Source organism: Acanthisitta chloris, unplaced genomic scaffold (assembly GCF_000695815.1).
Source record: "Acanthisitta chloris isolate BGI_N310 unplaced genomic scaffold, ASM69581v1 scaffold21096, whole genome shotgun sequence".
NCBI classification, from domain to species: domain Eukaryota; kingdom Metazoa; phylum Chordata; class Aves; order Passeriformes; family Acanthisittidae; genus Acanthisitta; species Acanthisitta chloris.
In genome coordinates, this window is record NW_008679988.1 from 1 (window position 1) to 10,704 (window position 10,704).

At 55.5% G+C, this 10,704-nt stretch overlaps 1 protein-coding gene across 1 annotated transcript in view; it reads left to right on the plus strand.

Moving 5' to 3' along the window:
* Positions 1-3: 3 nt before the first annotated feature.
* Positions 4-10,704, plus strand: part of LOC103804922 (transmembrane protein 132E-like) — a gene marked incomplete at both ends in the record, with an annotated part of 11,164 nt that continues 463 nt past the window's right edge. The window contains 9 exon segments of the mRNA XM_009077556.1: positions 4-106; positions 957-1,024; positions 1,027-1,096; positions 3,838-4,030; positions 4,246-4,389; positions 8,130-8,335; positions 8,915-9,194; positions 9,274-9,465; positions 9,993-10,701. Coding sequence (XP_009075804.1) covers positions 4-106; positions 957-1,024; positions 1,027-1,096; positions 3,838-4,030; positions 4,246-4,389; positions 8,130-8,335; positions 8,915-9,194; positions 9,274-9,465; positions 9,993-10,701 — 1,965 coding nt within the window.

The window sequence follows — 10,704 nt, forward strand, 5'->3', positions numbered from 1 at the left end:
GCAACGTCTTCATCAGAATGCCTGATAAGCCTCTCAAGCCAGGTGAGGTGCTGAGTATCCTCCTCTACCTGATGTCCAACTCCACCGTGGAGCACTTCACGCTCAGGTAAGCGCGTCACGCTCCGGTGTCTCTGCTCCGGGGGTGGTTGTTTCGTCAGGGCTGTGCAAAGGCAGCCGTGGGGAGGGTGTATAATAGTTGTTGTACCTGCCGGGGATGGAATGAGGTCTGGCAGGACTTTGGGAAGGTGAGGGAGGCCAGAGGAACAGCTGGCACGTGGTTTTGCAGTTTTGAGGCTTTGCTCTCCTAGAGGGAAGGGCTGTCTATCAAGGATTTCCAGTGCTCCAGGTTGCAGTGGGAATAGGTGCCCCCATCAGTTGTGGGGCCACTGCAGGGACAAGGTGTGGTATAGCCATGAGGCTGCTGTGAAGCAAGTGGAGGCTGCCCATGTCCCCTTGTCCTGCCCCAGAGCCTGGATGAGAGCAGAGTGGGGCAGTGGGCAGGAGGTGCTGAGCACCCCAGTGCCAGTAGGTGTGTGGAGGACCCTCCCTTGCTGCACGTCCTTAAGGATGGGGGTACAAGCCCTGGCCACGTCTCTTCAAAGGGTATTTACCTGTGGCCTCTAGGTCCCTGGCATGGGGGATATGGCACTCCAGGCTCTCTGGTCCTTCTCCTCGGTGTTGCCCAATCCCACAGGGGTGTTACTGCCCTGGGAAGCAGCACTAGGGCTGTGGGACCAAACTCCTGCTGGAGGGGTCATGGGGGGAATAAAAGCCTTTGAAAAAGAGGGGCTGGGGTGGCCTCAGCACCATGGCTGTTTCTGCCAGCCTGGATGAAGTTACCAACAACCAGGAGGGATCAGGGCAAAAAAATCCCCCTATGCCTATGATAGGGCACCCAAGGGGATTCAGGAGTGCCTTGGGGGTGAGGATCCAGCCCTGACCATCACTCTCCACAGGGTGAAGGCCAAGAAAGGTGTCAACCTGCTCAGCACCAAGTCGAGGAGTGGGCAGTGGCTGGGGGGCTCGGGGCGCTGACGGGTGGCAAGCACTCCACTGCCACCGTCGATGTGTCCAGAGCAGAAGGTGCTGGGCCCAGGTAAGGTTTCACCTCTGGGAGTGCTGGGGAAATTCTGGGATTTGGCCTAGAGTGGTTCTCCTTTTGACCCCCACACGGGTGTCTGGGTGGCTGCAGTGCCACGTGGGTGGTGGCAGGGGAAACTGAGGCACATCAGTACACAGCCTGGAACGTGAGACTGGGAGGCACTGAAGGAGCCCCAGGCAATGTCAGTCATCAGTGCAGTTTGGCAGCTGCATCCCTGTCTCTGAGGTGGGATTGCCTGGCTTTGTCAGATGCTGGTGGGAATGTGGAGTGGATTTTAGGGCTGAATTGTGAAGCCTTGGAGGATTTCAGGGTGGAAATGTTTTAATTTTGTAAGTTTTAATGCCATGAGAGGCAGCAGCTCTTTGCTGACTGCTGGTGTCTCCTCTGGGAAGGAAGGGGGACAGTTCCCAGGCAAGGTTCCATCTGAACCCAAGGATAATGGATACTCATCCAGTGTTGGATGGGGAGCACAGGGCAGGACCTAAGAGAGGCAGAACCAGTTCTGCCTTGCTTTACACAAGGGTGATGCCCATTCCTGGGGCTCCTGGAAAGGCTCAGGTCAGTTGAGGAGAGCCTGGGGGATAGAAATGGGAATGATCTGAAGGACAGAGATTCCACAAAGCCAAGTTGGAAATCCAGAGGCTGTTCAACCTGGAGAAGGGGACATGTGGGACTGGCAGGGCACGGGGGGGAGGGGGAGGGGCACAGGATGAGCACGGGATCAAAAACACCAGCAGGAAAGACTGTGAAGTGTTGGAAAAGAATTGTTCCCAGGCTGTGACATCTCCATCACTGTGTCTTTGGGAAAAGGGAGACAAGTGCCTCCAGGAGCTGGGCTAAAGCAAGTTGATGTGCTCAATCATTCCCACCCTCTGCGATGGAAATCTCCCCATATCTCTGTCCCCCACCCCAAAACTGAGGGGAAACTTGGGCCATGCTCTTGCAGAAAGGAGCTCTTCAGCTCTGACTGCTCTGAACATGAGTTCAAAAGCTCTCTGCAGAACCCCCTCCAAAGGGCTTACCTAGAGGGTGGATGTTCTTTTACTCCAGACCATTGCTTCCAGGCACAAAATGCAACTGCAGCATGTGAGCCCACAGCCCTGTGGCTGATATTGGATTGTCCCCAGGGCCACAAGAGCCCCCAATCCTCTGCACACCCCCCAGCACTCCTGCACAGCACATGGACACCAGAGCTGCCAGCAGTGAGATCCTCTCCTTTCCCCCTTCCCCCTCTGCCGCTGCCAGCGCCGCTTCAAATCAGCCTGCAAAGGTTAGAGACGGAGGAGGAATTTAAAGTGATTACAATCACCTTTTAGACAAACAACTCCATCAAATATTAACGGAATGGAGAGTATGAATGACTCAAAGCTGTGTTGCCCTCCGGGCTGTGCAAACAGAGGAGTTTGTTTCACTGGGGCTCTGGGGGCTTTTGGCAGCGCTGGCTGTGCAGGGAGGGGGTGAGAGCCTTGAGCTTTGGGGTGATAATGGCTGATTTGGGGTGTTTTGCACCCCAGCAGCTGCATCCTAAATAAATCCCTCAATCTGGGCAGCTTGGCTCTTGTCTCTGCTGTGACTGAGAGCAGACAATGCTTGGGGAGGGCATTAGGTGGTGGCTGACCCCTGGCTGGGCTCCTGGGGTGCCTCGGGGCACCCCATGGCAAGGAGTCCCAGCACTGAACCAGCTCTGGCAGGAAGCTGCAGCTCTGCTTTGCCTTTCAACCTGGCTCTTCCCAGCAGCATATAGAACTCCTGCACTGGAAGGGACAATGAGCAGCCAAATCCCCTTCTTCAGACCAGGTGGCCTTTGGTGATTCTCCTTGCACCCCCATAACTGCCTTGGGGGCACAGCAGGACCCCACCAGCCCTAGTGGAGCAGCTCCACTGCAAAGCCCATCATCATTGCTGCAGGATCAGGGATCAGGGCTTGCTGTGGCCTGGACCAGTTCCAGCTTCTTGCTCTCCTCTTTCTCTGCTCCCTTTCTCTCATTAGATATTGATCGGAGAGAAACCCAACTGTATGCTGTATCCCCAGATCGATGGGACCCTCTCAATGTCTGCTGCAATGTGAGATGAGAGCAGAGCTGGTCCTGGCTTCCCCTTCCACAGGGATTTCACTTTTCCTCCCCCACCTCACTCCTTCTGCTCTAAGGAGGCTTTTGCCAAGGTTGCAGTTTGTGAGGGCTCTGGGATGTCTGCTGGGGATGCTCTATTTTTGGGGAGCAATGGAAAAGTTTGACTTGTGGGGGGAGTTGAACCCCAAGTAGTCCCCAAGGGATTTGCAGGTTGGAGGCAGAGATGGGAGGGCAGGATTACATCTGTGCAGGTTTGCTCATAGGGATGGGGTGTAAGAGTGATTTATGCTGCTACTATCAGACTGTGTCCAAGCCATGATGCAGAGGACAAGGGACACCAGCTTGTCCCCTCAGACTGGCACTAGGTGCTGGATTTGTCAGTGCAGCCTCTCCTGCATCGGGGGTGGCCCAGAATTCCCTCCCTGTCCGTTAACTCTGTGTCCCACTGTCCTCAGCAGCAGCATTAAATCGTGGGTGTTTGATGAGCTGATGGTCTCAGGGCCATTATCCTCTGCTGGTCCTGTCTACCTCTCCCATCTCCTGCCTGTCTGCCCACTGGGGATGCTCTGTATCACTAGTGGGGACCTCCCGGCACTGATCTTGAGGTGTCTGTGGGACCTGGGACACTCAGCTCACAGTGTCCCCTCCTGTCCCCCTGCTCAGGGATGGGGACTCCTCCTCTGAGATCATGCAGCTGGATTTTGAGATGGAGAACTTCACCAGCCAGTCGGTGACACGCCGCATCATGTGGCACATCGACTACCGCGGCCGCAACCCCCCGCCCGACCTGGAGAAGGTGGTGACAGAGCTGACAGTCATCCAGAGGGACATCAGGGCCATTGTGCCCCTGGCCATGGTGAGCAGTTTCCTGCCCTCCTGCTTAGTAAATCTGCTTTGACAGGTTGGGTCGCCCTGAGGGATCGCCCACCTGCCCCATATCACCTATACATCCAACTATCCCAGGTCCTTCTCTGCCCCAGGGCTGGAACGGGAGATGGGCCAGATAGGATCTGACCCCAGGGGGACAGGCTGCCCTGTAACATGATGGTCCCCTTTGCACCCCATCCCCAGGACACAGAAATCATCAACACAGCCATCCTGACGGGGCGGACAGTGGCCATTCCTGTGAAGGTCATTGCCATTGAGCTGAGTGGTGGCATCGTGGACGTCTCAGCTATGGTCGAGTGCAAGTCCAACAATGAAGACATCATCAAGGTGAGTGTGGGGAAGGGGCTTTTGTGACCCTTATGAGGGGTTGAGCTTCTTCCAGGGGTGCTGACCCCAACAGTGGTGCAGGCTGGAGCTCAGTGAGCTGGGGCTAGTGACTGAGCTGATGTGCCACACAAGCTCAGCCATCCCAAGCATCATCCCCTTGGTGGCTTCAATTCATGCTTGCTTCTACCTGGGATCTGTAGAAGGACAAGACACTATGTCACTGATCCTGGAGAGGTTGTGGGATGCTCCCACACAGCTCAGGCTGGCACCAGGCAGCAGCAATAACTATGGGTTATCACAGCACTTAGCACTGATAAGGGAAAATATTGTCACCCTGCAATGTAAGCTGCACATTTCCATCAGTGGCTGCACTCGCCTCTCCAAATGACATTTATTTCCTGTTTGGATCAGATGCTGGGCTGGGGCTGGCCTCAGTGATGTGGGGGGAGATGAGCCAGGCAGCTGGGAACGATGGAAGGAAAAGAGGGGCTGAGGGAAAGGAGCCAGATGGACTGCACTAGAGGGATGCTGCTGAGGCCGATGGAAAAGACTCACTGCACAGCAGCAGCAAGTTCCCCCACATCCGTCTCAGCCACTGAGGCAGCAGTCCTCAAATCCTCTGATTTTTTCATAACCAGACCCATTCATCCATAAACATTTTTCTATCCCTGCACGTATCCATCTACCCACCTGCCTGGATCATTCTGCCACCATTTCCATCCATCCACCCACAGACATTGTTGCCTTCTCCCAAACTCCTGCCCCTCTCCCTGCTCACACACCCACAGCACACCCTGTGCATGTCTCTGCTGCCTTGGGCAGGGACAGGGAACCATGCTGGGGGTCCAGGCTCTCCCTTGTCTCCCAGGCCCCATGGGGGTTGTGGTCCCTTCTCCCCTTTGCCCACAGCCACAAATTCTCCCTGCTGGGCCAGGGGTGATGGGCAGAACCTGTCCCTGCTGAGACTCACTGTCCCCAGTGGGCCATGGGTGTCAGGCAGTGACACAAACTGTTTACCCAAGTTCTTGACTAAAACTCTGAGCTGTACAATTTACAGCACTGGGTCTAATTTATGGAGTCCAGTCCTCCACAGCGTGATAAAACACTGGAGCAATAATACACTTCAGGATGGACTCCAAGACACTTAAACTGTTTAATGTGCTGCCTTTCTGCTCATAAATCTATTTACACACTGTCCCCAGACCTGGGGGGAGCAGACACATGCACAGGAGCCAGGATGAATAATGCAGGGAGCAGCCCTCCAGCCCCAACTCGCCTCCTGCTTGAGCCCTGTGCAATTTCTTCCTGAATTATTTTGTGTTTGTCTTGGAGCTTCATTTCCGAGGGAGCTCTCAGTTACCTGCTGAGATTGGGGAGTATGATTATGGTGTCAGGGCTATAAACCTGTTACATAAATCAAAGCTTACAGAGTGGGATGTGCTATCTGTTACTGTAAATAATTTAACATGAAGGCGGACTGGAGAGCTGCTTCTCCCCACACTGACTGTGGCTTGGTGGTGGTTGCTCTCATGTGTAACGTGGAGGGAGTGTGTCCTGGACCTGGTGTAGGCACAGCTGTGAAGGTACCAGGGCCACCTGTGAAGGATGCTGGGAGAGCTTGGGTGGTAGTTGTCATCCTTATCCCCTTCTGTGGTGACTGCCCATGCTCAGCCTAGAGAGGAGGAGGTCATCACTCAAGGCAGTGTAGAAATAACCCCCCTTGCCTGCCTGCATGGTGACCCTGGGGGCTCTGCATGTGTTGAGAGACATGCAGCAAGTGGAAGGGTCATCTCTGCTGCCAGCAATGCTCAATGGGAGATGCTCAGCCTCACCTGTGTGTGAACCTTCTTAGGAATCCACCATCCACATCCCCTGGAGGACCCACCAGGAGCAAGTCAGCTCAGTGAGACTGAGCCTCAGGAACCCTGGTCACCTACTGCCACCACCAGGACCCCTGGCTGGAAAACACGGGGTGCCACCAGCCATGGTGGCTCTTCCCACTCCCAAGGGCCTTGCAGAACATGTGTCCCCTCGATCCCATGCTTGGGGCTGTGCCAAGCAGGGAGCTCCTGGCCACAAAAACAGAGCCAGTGATGCCTTGGCTCAGAGCCCAGGCAGACTCAGCCTCTCACTTCCCATGCCTTGCTGCAAATCCGGGAAGTTTCTCCGAACAAGCGTGTGCTTCATTTGAAAGCTAATCTGCAGTCACTCCATCATCAGGACAGGCCTGATATGCTGGGATTTTTTGTTGTCATAGTTTCAACCCCCCAGTTGCAAAGCAAGTGTTCCCCAGAAGAAGATACCAGTGGTTTATTAGGCAAGGTAATGCAAGCAGCAGCCCATCGTGTTTATTGTGATAAATGGCACAATATCCAGAGCATCCTTTGCTTGAGGATTCACCCGGGAGCTCATCTTTATTCAGACGCCGCCTCGCCAGAGATGAGATTGTCTTTTCAAACTTGCTGAGCTGGTATCTCTGATAGGAAGACAAGGAACAAACCCTCCTGCATTGCACTTCTCTCCCATGCTCAAGCAGCGAGGACTTCCCAAGGAGCCCAGGTCCTGGGCTCTGCCTCCTCCACCTGCCCCAGGGGACCACAGGCACCTTGCAGCAACTCCTGCAGCTGAAATATGGAGGTTCTGGGGGTTCAGAAATGCAAAGTTCCTGCAGCTGGTTGACCACAGGTGCCCAAAGAAAAGGTAGGGAGAAAGAAAGGGATGCTATCACCTCCGCTGTCAGCTACCTTGCAGCATGGACTCAACCCCTTATCAGCTATCAGAGAATCCATTTGGGAAGCAGTTTGTTGGAAATGAGCCTGTCTGTGCTGTTGAGATGCTCAGTGCATCTGAGAGTGGCTGTGATGCTGGCTGAGCAAACGAGTTCTGTTTTTCCCAAGCATCAAATGACTTGGATGTGATCCCTGACGATGTAGGGAGGGGTCAGGGTTGGGCCATGGGGCCACTGCAGATGAGAGGTTGGAGTCCCCTTTGCCTAGTTGTCTTCTGCCACTCTTGGTGGGAAGGAGCTGTTGACTCTGTTGACCTAAGCTGAGACACCAGATGATGCTGCCATGGTGTCCTCTGAGCTGCTTAATTGGCACAGTTGGTTGGTAATGAGTGACCCCCCACAGGATATATTTGTTTTATAGCAAATTTAACTAATGGAATTTGCATAAATTGGAATTAAAAGAGAAGAGTGGGGAGATGAACATGAGGATTCAGACCACAGGAAGCTTGCTCTGGGGCTAGCAGGAGGGACAGGGGCAGGGCACCAGTGGGTAGGAGCATGTGGCTGGTCTCTGCTCACTGCCTGTGCCCTCTGGGCAGAGCTGGTGGAGATTTCGGGGCAAATGTCCAGAATGAGCAATTTGCAACCTCTGTGAAACACCCATGGGTGCCTCTAGCTCAGGTGTGGAAAAAGGGTATAATTCAGTGTGGGGATCAGAGAGAAACTGAGGCACCAAATGAACATGCCTGGTGGGGTGGGAGTGGGAGAGGGCTGGCAGGAGCACCTGGGTCAGGGGGCAGTTTGCATTACGGACACGGTGTGTGGGTCTGTGCCACTGAGCAGGGATGTCAGGGGGGACAGAGCATCCCTGTTCCTGGGGCTGCCTTTGGGTACCTGCCAGGTGACATTCTGCTCCTCCAGCACTTCCCCTGCTCTGGGCAGTCTCCTGCCAGGACCTCAGTGTGTCTGCAGGATCACTGCAACCCTCCACTCTCCCCTTCTTCTTGCCCAGGTCTCCAGCAGCTGTGACTACGTGTTTGTCAGCGGGAAGGAGTCGCAGGGCTCCATGAGCGCCCGAGTCACCTTCACTTACGAGCACCTCTCAGCCCCACTGGAGATGACAGTGTGGGTGCCCAAACTGCCGCTGCACATCGAGCTCTCGGACGCCCGGTTGAGCCAAGTGAAGGGCTGGAGGGTGCCCATCCTGCCGGACAGGAGGTGGGTGCTGCTGTGCTTGGGGTCTGTCCAGCCTGGAGGAAGGCAAGGTGGAGGTGATGGTAGTGGGCTAATTGCCTTGTGCAGCTCCATTAGCCTCCATTTAATGAGGAGGTTTTGAAGATGATGGAGCCAGAGTCATCTCAGGGGTCCTCAGTGGAAAGGTGAGAGCTGATGGACACAGGTTGCATGTTTGTATGGAAGGAAGAAAATTTCACAGTGAGCTCACATGCTGGAGCTGGGGGGAACAGCCTTCTTTGGCAATGGTGGATGAAACTGGGAACAGCCAAGCTCCAAAGTTAGCCCTAGTTTGAGATGTAGAGACCTCCAGGTGTCCATCCTAAGCAGAGATACCATGTCCTCTCAGCAGCTGAGGTGGCTGAGATGCTGGTGACTCTATTACCATGTGCTGCTAAAGCTCTTGAATACCTTGTGGACAATTTTTTGGCTAGGACCCACCTTTTTTTTGGTGACATTGCATTTTTCCCTGCTTGGTCACTCCTCTGCTTTCCTGGGGGAGGCTGAAGAGCTGTGGCAGTGGGGAGCTTGGCAGCACTGCCCACCCAGTGCCCCATCCCACAGGTCGGTGCGGGACAGCGAGCACGAGGAGGACGAGGAGGAGCGGAAGCAGAACAGGGGCTGTGCCCTGCAGTACCAGCATTCCACGCTGCAGGTTTTCACCCAGTTCCACACCACGGCAGCAGAAGGCACAGGGCAGGTGGTCACCATGCTGGGGCCTGACTGGCTGGTGGAGGTCACTGACCTGGTCAGCGACTTCATGCGTGTGGATGACCCGCGGGTGGCCCACATGGTGGACAGCTTCACGCTGGCTGGGAGGGAGCCAGGCACCACACTCTTCAAGGTACCACCAACTGCCTTTTGCCACCTCTGCCACTTGGCTGGGGGTGGCAGGTGGTGACAGGCACCCTCATCCCCTGCAGGTTGTGTCCCCACTCGTGGAGGCAGTGCTGGGTGAGACACTGGTGACGGTGGCAGAGGAGAAGGTCAGCATCACAGACCTGAAGGCCCAGGTGGTCTCCAGCCTCTCCCTGTCCCTTCACCCCAGCCCTGGCAATAGTCACACCATCATTGCCCGGACGTCCGTGCAGCAGACCCTCAGCTTCTTCAAGCAGGTGAGACTGGAGGGGTGAATTTGAGCCTGGGGGGTCTGGTGGGGAACTGTGGGGTGGAGTGAGGGTTCCATCTGCAACTCCTTACTCCCAAATCCTGCCCACACTCATCTCAGGCAGCACCCACTGTCTTCCAGACACCTTGGTGATCCCAAAGCAGCCCAGAAACCTGCATACAGACCTGTGATCCAACCCTGCCCAACCTGGGGACAGGACACAACCATGGGGATAAAGGAAGAGAGATGAAATTCTATATAGTTCCTAGCCCAGCTCTGGTAGCCACATCTGGCACTTCTGGGGATGGGATTTGGGGTGCTCCTGGGCAAGCATGGGGAACAGGGAGGGAAGAACGTGGAGAGAAGAACAGGCTAAAGAGAAAAAACAGGTAATGGTGGGAAGATGGAGGGATAAAGGGTGAATTGGATGGAGAGAAGGATGCAGAGGAGGAGCGAGGGATGGAGGGATGGAGAAACAGTTTCAGGTGGGACTGACATCCTGCTGGGCAACCGGTGCCTCTGTTGGTCCCACAGGAAGCACTCCTGAGCCTGTGGATTTCCTACAGCGATGGCACCACAGCTCCCCTCTCCCTCTACGACCCCAAGGACTACAACCTGGTGGTGAGCAGCCTGGATGAGAAGGTGGTCTCGGTGACCCAGGACCGGGCGTTCCCCTTGGTGGTGGCAGAGAGCGAGGGCACGGGGGAGCTGCTCCGGGCTGAGCTGGTCATCTGCGAGAGCTGCCAGAAGACCAAGCGCAAGAGTGTGCTCTTCACGGCCTTGGCCACGGTGCGGGTCCACTTTGGGTCCGAGGAGGACCCAACCTATGACTATGACCACGTGCCCAGCAAGCCAGGGCTGGGGGAGACGGGGGCGAGTACCACCCTGCGGGCAGAGGTGGAGAGGAAAGCAGACCCGAGTGAGGACAGTAGGATGTCCAGCGCATCTCATCCCACTGAGGACTTCCCCACCATCCCCACTGGCTTTGTCCAGGTGTCCCGGGGGCTGACGGACCTGGAGATAGGCATGTACGCCCTCCTGGGTGTCTTCTGCCTGGCCATCTTGGTCTTCCTCATCAACTGCATTGTCTTTGTGCTGAAATACCGGCACAAGCGCATCCCGCCTGAAGGCCAGACCAACATGGACCATTCCCACCACTGGGTCTTCTTGGGCAACGGGCAGCCCTTGCGGGCTCACAATGACCTCTCCCCACAGCCCGAGAGCCCAGGGAACCCCCTGGAAAATG